General features: G+C 47.8%; 1 protein-coding gene across 6 annotated transcripts in view; it reads left to right on the top strand.

Annotated features, from left to right (window-relative positions):
- Window positions 1–14,531, top strand: part of KCTD10 (potassium channel tetramerization domain containing 10) — a 28,738-nt gene that overhangs the window by 9,341 nt on the left and 4,866 nt on the right. For 3 of the 6 annotated variants that reach the window (XM_008957934.5, XM_055096097.1, XM_008957935.5), the window contains exons 3-6: window positions 7,215–7,384; window positions 9,943–10,032; window positions 10,342–10,394; window positions 11,711–11,906. In XM_008957934.5, the coding sequence (XP_008956182.1) occupies window positions 7,215–7,384; window positions 9,943–10,032; window positions 10,342–10,394; window positions 11,711–11,906 (509 nt within the window). The remainder of the gene's footprint in view (window positions 1–7,214; window positions 7,385–9,942; window positions 10,033–10,341; window positions 10,395–11,710; window positions 11,907–14,531) is intronic. The other 3 variants (XM_003832507.6, XM_055096098.1, XM_055096099.1) reach the window with 2 other exon arrangements.

Genomic DNA, 14,531 nt, shown 5'->3' with positions numbered 1-14,531 from the left:
TGGAGGAAGCAGGCATTATCTGAGAACCAGGATTGTTGTGGTTTTTCTCATACCCTACCCACTCTCTGGAGGGGCTCAGGAAAGGCTGCTGAGTTGCCTCGAAAGCTGAGGCTCTTCTCCTCGAAAGGCCTCGCCTTGGTGGCCTGATGCCATATCAAAAAAGAAACGGACTCCTCTGTCCCCCTGTCCCCGACTGGACAGAGCATATGAGTGGTACTGGCAGGACTGCTCACCTTCTAAATCCCTGCTATGAGATGTTTTTCTCCTGGTGCTGCCTGGAAAACACAGGTTCTCGGGGGACACAGTGTCATTTTGACACTGCAAACTGTGACTTGTTTCATGTCACCGGAGCTCAGCCCCTGCTTCATATCATTATGAAAAGCTAATGGTATGGCATTTTATGGGGCATTCTTTTCTCTTTTTTTGAGACAGGGTCTTTCTCTGTCACCCAGGCTGAAGTGCACTAGTGCCATCATAGCTCACTGCAGCCTCCATCTCCTGGGTTCAAGCAATCCTCCTGCCTCAGCCTTCTGTGTAGCTGGGAATACAGGCATGCACCACCAAACACAGCTAATTTTTAGAATTTTTTTCTGGAGATGGGGCCTCACTATGTTGCCCAGGCTGGCCTCGAACTCCTGGGCTCAAGCCATCCTCTCACCTCAGCCTCCCAAAGTGCTGGGATTACAGGCGTGAGCCACCACGCACAGCCGATGGGTATTGTTTCATTTAATCCTCACCATAACCCTTCGAGGGGTGGATACTGTTGTTGCCATTCCAAGTGAGGAGTCCCCATTTCAGAGGTGAAATGCTTTTTCAAAAGCTGATGGGACTAGAAAAGGTGAAGCTGCTGAACCCAGGACTTGCTGCCTCTTACTGCCTGCTGTCCATGGCTAGTTGTGGGCCTGGTCCAAGGCCAGATCATTTGAGTGTGGCATCCTTATGGTTTAACTGCTGTCTTTGTGCTAAAGCCCTCTGGTGGGGGCCCTCGTGAAGGCCTGGGCTGGTAGGCTGGGTATCTGGCCTTCCAGCTGTTGTCTGTGTCTGGCAGAGCGATCCTGTTGGTCCTTGGAGAGAGCACTGCATAGCCTGACCCATGGCCTGCATGTTGCCTCAGATGCACCCTTGGGTCTACAAACTGGGATAGACTCCCTACATCCTGCAGCTCTACCCTGGCCTACAGGCTGGAAGCCTGTCAGCTGCAATGAAGTTTGCTACAAATAGGCAGAAATGCCAAGTGCAGCTCAGCCAGGCAGTGAATCCAGCAGTACAGCTTGCTGGTTAAAGGACAGGGGCTTTGAAGGTCCTGAACAGGGGATGTGTCATGTTGCCCAAGAAAGTGATTGCTTCAGGAGAGGGGACCTGGCATCCAGCATGGGGGTAATAGTCTCCTTTTTGCTCTGGGCCCTTCTACCTGATTGAGTTTTGTACTGTGTGCAAGTAACTCCTAAACCAAGAAGAACTTGGATGTTGATGTTAGCCAGGCCTGGGTTCAAGACCTGGCTCTGCTGCATGTCACAGTCACAGCCGACATTTATGGAGCTCTGTCTACATGTTGTGCTAATTTTGGCCTATTTGCCATTTACTGGTCATGTGACATTGGACAAGTGGCTTTTTCTCTGAACCTCTTTCCTCTTTCCCCAGTTATGAATGATAATGTTTTGCAGAGTTGGGGATTGAGTGAGGACATGAGAAAGCGCTTGCCACAGGGCCTGAGATGTTGGGAGAACTCAGTACATGGGAACTGTCAATTATGGCTTTTGTTCTGAGTGTAAATGTTGGGGGGATGAGTGTTGCTGAGGGGCTACAGAGAAGCAGGTCTTAGCAGCATGTCGGGAGAGGCTGCCTGCCTTGGCCTTCAGGGATGAGTGTGCTGCAGTTCCACACTACCCCCAAGGGATGGCTTTTCTGAGAAGACAAGGACACTGCGGCAGTGAGCATGCCCTTTCCAGACTCTTCCTGGAAAGGTTCAGTTCCCACAATGCTAGAATTTTCACCTGACTCCTTGTCAGCATTGCCATTGGTCCACGGATGTAGGTAGCACCTTTCACAATGCATTCTGTTCAGCATTTGCCTGTAGTGGTCTGTTTCATCCCTGTTGCTTTGTACAATACTTCCTTCTGTTGTAGGTTTTCTGATGTCTTGCTAATGTATTTTGGAATTAGTGCGTACACTAGATTGAAGAGTCATTCACTTTGTGATCGCACATTCCCCTAGAAAACTGGGAAGTCCAGTCTGATCCACGGGAAAACTGCAGTTCCTGGGGGTTTCCCTGAGATCTCCAGCCCTTCTGCCTTCCATGACGATGCTCTTTGGTAAAATTCTGAAGTACCTGAGAGCTTTTAAATTGTGAATAATACAACAAACTCACCTGTGCCACCAGGCTCAGCCCAGGCATAAAGTATGAGCTGTACCTGTGGGGCCCCTTTGTGCCTTCTCTGTTTGTTCCTCTCCCTTCCAAAGGTAAGCATTTGGGGTCACCAGGTGGATCTCAAGCTTGGCTACAGAGGGAGTCACCTGAGGAGGTCAGTACTGGTGCCTGGGTCCCAGCCAGGGTGTGGCCCGGGCAGTAGGACTTTGAAGAGCTCTCTGGGTGATTCTAGTGTGCAACCAGCATTGAGAACCACAAGTGTCCATCTTTCCAGGTATTACTCTTACTATAGCTGTGCATGTCCCTAAACAAGGCGCTGTTGGTGTGTTTTTAAACGTGATGTAAATGGTGCTGTACAGTTTGTATGTTTTGCTTTTGCTTACGTAGCATTATGCTTGTGAGATCAATCCACAACTAAATAGCTCTCGTTCAGACATTTTCCGGTGGTACAGTGTCCATTCTAGAAGCATACAGCCGCTGCCGGAGCCATATTCTGTTGATGATCATGTAGAGGGTTTGCGGTGTTCACTGTTAGGAATGTGAACATCCTTGAACACTTTCCCCGTGCGTGGGAGTTTCTCTGTGCGATGCTGCCCAGCCTTTGCCACATCATGGGGCATGTAGACAATCATATTTTCACTTTGGCAAATGAGGGGGCTCTGGACTCCCTAGATCCCACCCAGCCATCTCAAGGGCTATGGCTTTAAGATCTTACCCACTGTTGGGAGCTCAGCCCTAGAGTTTATTCCCAGGAGGGGAATTGGGACAGCATCTTCTACTTCCTTAGATATTGCAGGAGTCCCTTCTGGAGTGGTTATGGCAACTTCTACTCCCTGCAGAAGTCTGGATTTTTGCCAACCCTTGGCACTGTCCAACCTTTTAATTATTGGAAATCTGGTGAGTATGATATGGTACCTTGTTTTATTCAGTATTTCCTAATGTCTGGTACGTTGAGCATGTTTTTATGTGTATTGGTCTTTTGAGTTTAATCTTTTAACTGCTTGATTGCATCTTACTTACACATTTGCCTTTTTCTTATTACTTTGCAAAAGTTCATATACTGGATCCTATTTCTTTGGGGTCCAGTGCTGCAAATATCTTCTCCCAGTCTGACTTGTCTGAGCTTTTTTAATGGGGCTTTTGGAAACCTCAGAGTTTAAATCGCTTTTTTACACTTAGGTCCTTGATCTACCTCAGTGATGCCCAAACCAATGGGTGATTTTTTGGGATATTTAGCAATGTCCAGAGACATTTTTGTTGTTTCTTGGGGATGATGGTGCTCCTGGCGTCAAGTGAGTAGAGGCCAGGGATGCAACTAAATACCCTACAACGTACGGGGCAGCCTCTTACAACTAAGAATTATCTGGTCCAAAATGTCAAAGTGCTCAGGTTGGAGACCCTGCCCTAGGGATTCTGATCAGGAATGAGGCAGGTTCCTAGAATCTGAATTTTTCACAAGTACCTTGGGTAGCATTTATGATCAGGGGTGTTTGGGAACCACAAAAATATAGAGTATAAATACCTTAGGATGGCAAAGAGAGGTCAGTGAAGGTTCCCTGGAGGTGGTGGGAGAGGGGAAAGGAGAGGTCAGACATCCAGGGAGAGAGGAAGCACATGGTATGCTCACGGGATGGGGAGGAGGGGAGCCTAGTGGCCCAATCCTCCTGACCCCCAGAGCAGCCTTCTCCTCCCTTGGGTCCCTGAAAGCAACACCAACTCCATCCCGGGGGCTGGAACTTGCTGCCTCTGGACGCTGCTGCTCTGCTTCCAGCAATAATGATGAAAGATGAGATTGTTAAAGACCCATAGCTGCTTTTGAGTGCTGTCGGTAGACCCAGCATTGTGCTGTGTGCCTTCTGTACGTTCTTTCATCATATTTTTATGTCAACCCTGTGAGATCGTTTGTAGAAGAGAAAACTGCTAGACAGAGGTTAATTGAAGCACCAATGTCATCCAGCAAGAAGGTATCAGAGCTGGGTTTCCAACACTTAACTGCTGTGCTGTGCTGAGGACGTCCTGGAGCCCAAGTCCAGTGCTGCCCAGTGTGGTCCCGGTCAGTTCTGCTCTCCAGCCTTGCCTAATGGGTCTGGGATCCCAGGCTGCCCTGACTTTGGACAGCCTTCCTAAATAGCTCTCGTGCCCCGTGGCAGCAGGAGAGAGACCCCCCACATGCGAGGAGCTGCTTGACTTCCATTTGTCTTTCTACGTGCTAGGCATTTGAGCTGACTTTCAAAGGGATCACTTCCTGCTTTGAAAGCAACCACAGTATCTTAAAGTCAAAACGCTGATTGAAACCTCCTGGAGAGTGTGCCTGGCTCCCTTGCCCTTATTTGTCCAAAGTATGATTCTTTCGCCACAAGCATTTCCTGACGGCATTCTTGAGCCGGAGCCCAGTGTCACGGTCTGCCTGTTCATTTATGGGAACTCTGGGCTGTCATTTGGATAATTGATTTCAGGGCCCTGGGTCTTCCCAAGCAGCTGAGTTCTGCAGACATCAAAGGCAGAACGTGGAAGGTTCCTTCCCTGCGCAGCTGAGTTGAATTCTATTTATCTTTTCAATTCTGGTGAAAGGAGTTTTCCTATGAGTGCCTTACTTTTTCTTTGTGGTCTAGTCCTGCTGCCTCTGCTTGGGAATGGCACTGCACCTCTCTGAGCCTCTGTTTTATCTGTAGAAAATGCAAGGGAATGAGCTCCCCTCAAAAAAGAACTGGTAGAAAGATAATACGGTCTTTCCCTGCCTTGTCAGCCTTCTGAGAAAAAATTACTTGGTGTAGGGTAGCACAGAGGCCTCAAGCTGGTAGCTTGCAGGCCCAGTTCAACTGCAGATGTGTTTTGTTTGCCTTGTGGTGGGTTGATGACAGTTTTGTTTTGTTTTAATTAGTTTACCGTCCTTTAAAAATCAGGGAATTCACAGAAAAATCTGGGTTTCTGGCATTGCATGGAACATCAGAGCTCACAGCTCTTGGGCCCACATTCCTGCCTGGCCAATCTTGGCTGGAGTGGGAAGAGCCTGCCTCTCTTGGGGGCAGGGCAGATGCTGTCCTGTCAGCCCCAGCCTCAGCCCTACCCAGCTGCACTCATTTATTGTGCTTACTGGCCCTGGAGGCATCTGGGTTGCATAAGATATTAATTCCATATTTTGTTTTCTCAGATGTAGAAAGAAGTGGGGTGGGATCACATTTGCAGGTCACTGTCAGGGTGATGTGATTTACCATGCCTGGGAAGGCCTCTTTCTTCCCTGAAACCAGGAGTTGACTCAGGGCTATACATGTGTATTGCATTTCCCCCCACTTGGGGTATTCTCCCCACCTACTCAGGAAATCGGAACAGTGTGGAAGTAGGAAGTGGAAGCCGCTGGAGGGTGGAGACCGTTCTTTTAACAAAAGGCCCAGGAACTTTAGGCTGAGCTGTTTCATCAGGGGAACCTGGAAACGGCCCTGTTATCAAACTTTCCTGGCAATTCATGCAAAGAATACCAAACTATGCCCTAAAACCATGAGAGGGCACTTGGCAGGGACTGGACCTGCCAGGTAAGGGGTAGGGGAAAGCGGGCAGACTTAAGACTCTGGATTGTGAAAAAGATGCGTTTGCTGCTCTCAACTTTTGCTGGCCTCTGCCACTGATCCAAGGCCCAGGATCAGTAGGGCCCAGTCTGAGGAGGACGTGGAACAGGGCACAGCGTTGTTAGGAGTGGAAATGTTGGCCCTTCTCCCAAAGTGGGGAGGAAGGTGGTAGCATAAAGTGACCGATTCCTAGTGAAGCCTTCTCACGGCCCTGCGCACTGGCATTTTCCACCTGTAATGCGTGGCAGGAGCCGTGGGGACGCCCCTTGCCTGAGGTCACCCTGCTTGTCAGAAGGCCTCGACTTCACCCTCTCATCTGTCTGGCTTCTTTTTAGAGCTTCACATTTGCTGTTGGGAGATACTTGGACTTTGCTCCATTCCTGCCTTCCTTTTTGGTACCTCCTCCTCCTAGGCTCCAGTCCTGTCTTCTACAAATACCACTCCCAGAGACACTGCATTTCAGTAGAGGAGTTCTGAAAACCCTCAGGATCTCTGGTGGAGGAATGTCAGCTCAGTGACAAGATTAGAAAGGACATTGAGCAGCAGAGTAGGGAGTCTTCCTGGCCCCCACCCCCAAGAATGTTTCACAGTGCCTGGATTTGGTCAGCTTTGGGACCTTTTTCCATATCCAATAAAAGCTGATTCTGTCTCCCCATGTTTACCGAGCTGCCTGAGGGTGGGGTCTGTCTTGGTCATTCACTAGCCACTAAGTGCTTGTTGCAGGAAGTTGTGGGATAGGACTTCCTGTGTTGGTGCTGGTCAGTGTCTAGGGCTCAGCCTTGGGAGTCAGAGGTCACAGTCTGCGAGGGTGAGACTTGTGCATTCTTAGAAATGGCTCTGTTAATGTGACAGTTTGAAGGAAGCTTTGTAGAAAGAGGAAGTAGATATTTTTTACCCAGAAGTCTTTCTTCTATCCTTGGTATGTGGCCATTTGGGCCTGTTTTACCCAGGTGTGGTACACGAGGCCCCTGTTGGATGTCCTTGTGTAAGGGATATTTGAGGGTACTTCAGAAGTGTACTTTTGGGCCTCAAGAGTCGGGATGTCTAACAGAGCCTCAGACCAGGGTCACCTGGGGTTATGGTTGTGTCCAGCCAGCAGGGCCTGGAGGCTATGGGGGCTTCCTCAGCCCTTAGTGGGCAGGTAGGCAGGTGAGGCTGCCACTCTCCAGGCAGTCCCGCTCTCCGCTGGGAGGTAGAGGGAGCCGAGAGACACCCGAGCTCTGCTCAGGGCCTCCCACAAGAGGAGGGCCCATGTAACCAGCCCCTGCCTCCTCCCTCTGCAGGCTGGATCCTCATTGACCGCTGTGGGAAGCACTTTGGTACGATACTCAACTACCTTCGAGACGGGGCGGTGCCTTTACCCGAGAGCCGCCGGGAGATCGAGGAGCTGCTAGCAGAAGCCAAGTACTACCTAGTCCAAGGCCTGGTGGAAGAGTGCCAGGCGGCCCTACAAGTAGGCATCACCCTTTCTTCCCATATGGGTGGAGAGGCACCAAGCCTACCTGCCTTCCTCATTTTCCCTCTCTGCAAAATGGGGGCAGTTTCTGTCTGACTGAGATGTTGTGAGAGTTAATGAGTTTGCCCTGGAGCCCGATTCCTTCGGTTGGAGTGACCCCTGAGAGGCCTCCCTGGAACAGCAGGCCACCTAACTACTGTGTCACTCCTTGCAGCCCCATGCTGTTGGATCTTCTCATGTGTACATCTCAACCCTTCAGCAGAGAACCCCGCGGTGTGAAACTTGGTCGGTGTTCGGGACCAATCTTAGGGCTTACTCTAGTCCCACAAGTCATTGTTGGGAGCTCAGCATAATCTCTACAGACAGACACCCCTCACTCCTTAGCTAGACAGAGCAGGACCACTGGAGTCAGGTCTGGTGACAGTAAAATCCCACAAAACCAAAATGCTTCTAGACATGGCCAACACCCCTTTATTTCAAACAAAGTTGCAACGTGGCAGAGCATCAGAAGCATCCCTTTGGGTTTTCGTAGGAATCTGGTCTGTGTGCATGAGGCCCTTGTTTGGGCCTCCCCCACACCACATGTCTGTGTCTGGCCCCGCACCAGACCAGTACCCATAATGCTGCACACCACCTCTACTCTGAGAGTCTGAACTCACTGCAGGTCTAACTGAATGTTGCAGCATTTACTTTTTTATTATTACTACATTGTTAAAAGTGATGCACATGCATCCTTCAAGAAGTCAAATAGTGCTGCAAGGTTAACATCAAAAACACCACCATACCCCTCCTACTCTCCTTCACCCTTGCAGTAACCTCTGTGAATTCTTTCAGCAGTTTTTTCTGTTCATATTTATGTTTCCACATAATTCGCCTGTGCTGCTCTTTATTGAATTCCCAGTTTTTGACATTATCTACTGGCATGACTATAGAAACTAGAATTTAGCTCACGCACTGCCCCTACCTCTACCCCCACCAAGCTTAGGCATACTTTTCCTTCTCCCATTCTCCCAGTACAGTTCATCACAGTTTTGGTTAAATTCAGAGTTTACGTCATGACGTGTAAATACGGCTGACAGTTAAGCCACAGAGTGTACAGTGATTATTTTCTTTCTTCTATAACTTTAAGTTTGCCAGAGTTAGGGATTGCCTCATCGTTTTGTTCACTTGGTTTTCTAAATATATGTTCCTACTTCAGCCCCACGTTCTCAGCGGTCTCATAGTGGTGTGTTCAGACACATCAGAGGTTCTGTTTCATCTTTGTCTTGGAGACATGCCCCTGGGTCTCGTTTCTGTTAGTCTGAGGTTAGACCTCCAGGACTGACCTCCTAATTCTTTCCTCTTAGTGTCTCTGGCTTTATCCTTTTGTTCTACTTTTTCAGAAGTTTTATTTTTCACCTTTTCAACCCTTCTATCAAAATTTTCATTTCTGCTTCGTCTTTCTAACTTCCAGGAGCCTTTCCTTGCTCTCCGAATGCCCTGCTTTCCATAGCGTGCTCATCTTGTTTCCTAGGAGGCCGTATCTGCTCTCAACTGTCTGATGATTCTGTTGGTTTTCTTTCTTCTCCCTTCATTATCTGACTCCTCCTCTTTTCCTGTCTTTGTTTTGGTTTTGTTCTCATGTTAAAGAGGCTTTTCACATGTAATCTGATGATGCTTGGCTGTCTGTTGAAGGAATGAGACTCTGAAAGCTGTTTGTGCATGGAAGGTCCTTGTTGTCCACTGGGCTGCATTGTGGGTGATAAGGCAGACTTTTTCAGCGGGACCCCCAACTGTCAGAATCTGTAAGCCATTTTGGGGGAAGCAGGTGGTGTTCCTGAAGAGGAATCCTCTACTCTCCTCCTGCCTGACGGGTCTAGGCCTGGCCGGCTGCCTTTGGGGATCTGGAAGGGGAAGGAGCTGGGGTTGCTCATCACTTAGTGTGATGTTCACTTCTCCCCCCGTTTTCAGAATCGCAGCTCAGCCCTGTCCTCTACCGTGCAAACCACTGCAGGAAGATGGCCCTTTCTTCTGCCTGCATGGGGACGGAGATGGATTTGGGGATCTTCCCAGTGCTTCCGCCCACTGGTTTCAGCTTTCCCCCTCTCCTTGGTTAATGCTCACCTGTGACCTTTCTACCCTCAAATTTTTGACTTTTTTTTTTTCTGGTCTGCTGACCTCACTTCTCCCATTCTTTTTCCCCTTGTGGGTTTATGCTTTTTTTTTTTAATTCCTCTGCAGTCATGGTAGTGGGGTTTTAGGAGCTTTTGATTAAAACACGTTTCTGCTGCCACGTCGAGGGTTTATTTTTGAGTGGCTTCCTGGGCTGTGGAAAATGTGTCATCATTGTTAGTACTTACTCAGCATCCTGGCCTATCATGGTCATAGCCAAAGAGCAGACTTACTGGGAAATTCAACTCCCTGTCTTCCCCCATCTAGTTCATTGGTGGTGAGAATCCTCCTCTCTTCCCAGCCATGACTGCCCCATCTCCCCTCGCCAGAGCCTGTCCAGCCGGTCAACTTTAAAAATGCAGTGCTAGGCAGTCCTCCTAGGCTGAAAGCATGTTTTGTTCCAGCAGAACAAAGATACTTATGAGCCTTTCTGCAAGGTCCCTGTGATCACCTCATCCAAGGAAGAACAAAAACTTATAGCGACTTCGAATAAGGTATGTTGGAGGCACCCTTGTGGAATTTCTTTTGCTCCCAGAAATGATGGAGGTTCTTCTGAATAACTTTTGAAATAAAAACATGTATAATTGCCTGAGTGAGGCCTGAGAATGGGTTCACAGTGGGAAGCTACAGGTCATCTTTTGTGCCCCTGCTATTGGGTCATGTGGTCCCCCTCTCCAGCCAGCAAGCTATGCTTGTCTGCCTCTTCTGATGCAGGGCAGGGCCCCAGCCCTATGGGAAGCCAGTAGTTCATTGCATCTGCCTGCCAAGTAACTATCTTCTTCTTCTTTTAAAACAACCCACAGCCAGCCGTGAAGTTGCTCTACAACAGAAGTAACAACAAATACTCATATACCAGGTAAGGCGTCAGCCAGGAAAGACAGCTCCATTTACTAGGAAAACCTCCACTCACATCAGCCAGGCCCAGCTCTTCTTCATACCTTCAGATGAGGATGACCCCTCTGTACCTCTCTGCCTGGATAGATAAGTAGACAGATGGATACAGGGGTATAACTCTGAGCTATAATTCACACATATCATAAAAGTCATCTTTCTAGAGTGTACAGTTATTATTATATTCACAATATGTGGTTTTTATATATTCACAAGTTGTGAGGCCATAACCACTATCTAATTTTAGAACTTTTTCACTGCCTGAAAAGAAACTCTCTATTCGTTAGCAGTCACTCCCCATTTTCTCTCAACCATCGCTTCCCCAACCCCACAGCCCTAGGTAACCACTAGTCTGTTTTCTGTCTTGATGAATTTGCCTGTTCTGGACATTTTTATATGAACGGAATTGCATAATATATGGCCTTTTGTGACCAGATTCCTTCACTCAGCATAATGAGATTACCTAAGAGATTTTCAAGGTTTATCCGTGTTGTAGCATGAATCAATACTTCATTCCTTTTTATGGCAGAATAATATTCCACAGTGTAGACCACATTTTCTTTACCCATTCATCAGTTGATGGACATTTGGGTTGTTTGCACTTTTTGGCTATTGTGTGTAATGCTGTTATGAACATTCATGCAAAGTCTCTATGTGGACTTATGTTTTCATTTCTCTAGGAACAGAATTGCTGGGTCATGTGGTAATTCTATGTTTAATCATTCGAGGACCTGCCAAACTGTTTTCTAAAGTGGCTGCACCATTTTACATTCCCACCAGCAATATATGCAGGTTTCTAGAATGCCATTTGGCCCTTGAAAACATGTGGCTCTGACTCAGGAACTTGAGGGATGCAGGGAGGATTTAATGAGGTTACTCAAGATCTTTAAAAAGACCTAGGATATAGAGTCTCTCTTGGGCAGTGCCATTCTGCTCCTCTTGGGGCTCGGTGAGGCGCTCTCCTCCACCTGGTGCCTGTGCCCAGAGGCTGTCACTCAAGCACGATGGTTAGGAGCACTCAGGCTTAGGGGCCAGGGCTGTCTTTTGGGGGGCGTGTCTGCCATTTATTAGGTTCAGCCTTGAGCAATTACCTAATTTCTCTGATCCTCACTTTCCTTCTTGAGTGATGGAGATTGGAGTGCCTTTGTCATGGGATTATTGTGAGGTTGAAATGAGGTAGTGGAGAAAGTGGGCTCAGTAGGGCCCTGCGTGTAGAAGGGCCCAGCAAATGATGGCAGTTTTTACCAGCTTGTGGTCACCATATCAAATGCTCTTTTGCAGCAATTCTGACGACAATATGTTGAAAAACATTGAACTGTTTGATAAGCTGTCTCTGCGCTTTAACGGAAGGGTCCTGTTCATAAAGGATGTCATTGGGGATGAAATCTGCTGCTGGTCCTTTTATGGTCAGGGCCGGAAGATTGCTGAAGTCTGTTGTACCTCCATCGTCTATGCCACTGAGAAGAAACAGACCAAGGTAAGAGCCTCGAGAGGACAGTTTGGAGTGGCTGTTCTGAAACACACGCCTATAGAACTTCCTTTCACTTGAGCCCAATACAGAGGGAAATGCTTTTAAAATGCTTTGCTTGCCTTGTGATTGCTCATCCTTAAAATATTTATCTTTTAGGCCCTGCAAGGAGCCAAATGTAGGGTTCATCTGGCATTCCTTTAGCTCCCTACCTTGCTGGCTTCCTTCCAAGCACGCTTGACTCCCTGACTGGGCTGGACTCTGGGGATGTGTTTTTATATCATCCTCTCCAAACCAGTAGGCTTGACCTATCCTTTGACTTCTCCCACCGTGCCATTCCACAAAGCTGGATTGCTCTGCACAGTGCTGCTAGAGATCTGGCCCCCCCCTTAATTGAATTTGCCTGCCCTTTTGGGGCTCTGCAATTGGGTTTTCTGTCTTTTTAAACTTTTAATTCACACTATACACTGTCATTTCTTTAACGTGTCTAAGGGAAATCTGGCTATCCAGTGACATGCAGCAGGTCTGCTGTGGGCCGACGGTCATGCCTCTTGTCACCCTTGCACAGGAGTCTTAAGAGCCTGAGCCTGTAGGTCACTTACCCAGGTTACTATTGTCCCTGCAGCTTTTGGGGCACACAGTTCTGCATGATTCTGCAGCTGACCTCGAACAAAAAGCAAATGAGAAGAAATCATCACATCACAAAGTAGAAACCAGAGTCTCTTTTTTTTTTTAACTTATTATTGAAAATTGAAGCCATACACAGAATTATAGTGCGGTGATTTCCCCTGTGCCATCACGCCACGTCAAGGGCCATCAGCTCGGGCACTCTCACTCAGTCTGTATCTACTCCTCCTCCCCAGCACTCACAGGATGAATTTGACAACATATTTTATTCCTAAGCATTCAAAAATCTATCCTAAAAGAATAGATATTGTTCTTAAGGTAGCCAAGAAGTGCTAAACACTGAGGTTCTTTTTGCTTTCAAAGATCCCAGGGGCAGGGGGTGAACCAGAATCATCTGCCTCTCTCTCCACATTGGCAAGACATCATGCCCCTTTTCTCCTGTGAACTATTTTTTTTTTTTCAGGGCTGTGAATTCTTCCTGTAATTAGACCCCCATTCTGTCATGGTTTGATTTTTTAAAAATATACCTGGGCTGCCTCTGCCCTTGGGTAGTAAGAGGAGAGTCACCATATTGATTAAGCTTTAAAAGATTAAGACTTCTCATTTTTAGAGCTTAATAAGGAACAAGGGGATTTAGAGACCACGTGGTCTGATCCCAGCTGTTTCTAGATTAGCAGACAGGTTCAGGAGTGGCATGTTCTTGTGTTTGTAAAGCTAGTTAGTGGCAGAGCCAGGATGGGAAGCCAAGGGCCTCTTTCTTTTCTCTTTGTTTTGAGAGAGAGTGTTGCTCTGTCACCCAGGCTTGAGTACAGTGACACAATCATAGCTCAATGCAGCCTTGAACTCCTGGGCTCAAGGGATCCTCCTGCCTCAGCCTCCTGAGTAGCTGAGTCCACAGGTGCATGCTATCACACCTGGCTCATTTTATTTATTTTTGTAGGGACTGGGTTTCACTATGTTGCCCAGGCTGGTCTCGACCTCCTGGCCTCAAGTGATCCTTCTACCTTGGCCTCCCAAAGTGTTGGGATTACAGGCATGAGCCACTGCACCCAGCCCATATCACTCTCCTCTCCTCTCTCATCTCCACTCTGTTATTGAGCCCTGCTGGTAAGTTGTGTTTTTGTTTGGGGTTGTTGGTTATTGTATTTGTCAGTTCTCAAGTGCTCATTTGGTTTTTCTGTCTCCTTGCTGAGACTCCCTATGTTTCCATTTGCTCTAAGAGCATTGGCCCTTACTTACTGGAACAGGTTAATAATAGCTGCTGCCAGGTCTCTGTCAGGTAATTCCAAAACCTTGTGTCACCTTGGCACTAGCATCTGTGAGTTATTTCCCACAGGAGTTGAGAATTTCTTGGTTCTTGTGTATTGAGAAATTTTGATTGTATCCTAAACATTTTGAATATTGTTAAAGGACTCCAGGCCTTGTTTAAATCCTAGGGAGAACATTGATGTTTTTGTTTTAGCAGGCAATTGACCCAGTTGGGCTCAGGCTGCAAGCTCTAACCAGCCTTCTGTAGTTTGTAGTTGCGGTGACAGTTTGATTTTCATAGCCTTCAAATCTGTCCCAGCTGTGTGCCATGCTGTGGCCCGTCTGTCCTGGGCAGTATCTCTTGCAGCATTCAGTTCTTTCAGTCTGCGTATGCGGTTTAGGGGTAGATCTTGCAGCTGGGTGTGGGTCTAGGAGTTCATATACAACTTCACAGGCTGCTTTCTCAAGCTCCTCTTCTCCGCAGTTCTCTAAGCTTCCCTGGAGTCCTCTTCTCTGATCGGCCAGCCAGAAAGCTGGGGGTTTGGTTATTCCCCCTTTGCCACCCACTTTCTGTAACCATGCCTGTATTTTGGGCCCAGGAGCATGAAGATAGAAAAAGCAGCCAGATTCTCCCAATCCTGCTGAGACCACAGCTCTTCTCATCAGAAAAGAAGGTTCCTTCCCTCAGAGTTTTGACTCCTGCAGTCTCTGGTTGCTGCCACAGGAATGCTCAGGTCTGGGTGCAAGAAAATAAAAGGA

The sequence above is a fragment of the Pan paniscus genome, chromosome 10, assembly GCF_029289425.2.
Source record: "Pan paniscus chromosome 10, NHGRI_mPanPan1-v2.0_pri, whole genome shotgun sequence".
In the NCBI taxonomy this organism is placed as follows: Eukaryota; Metazoa; Chordata; class Mammalia; order Primates; family Hominidae; genus Pan; species Pan paniscus.
This window is presented reverse-complemented; position numbering and strand designations above follow the sequence as displayed.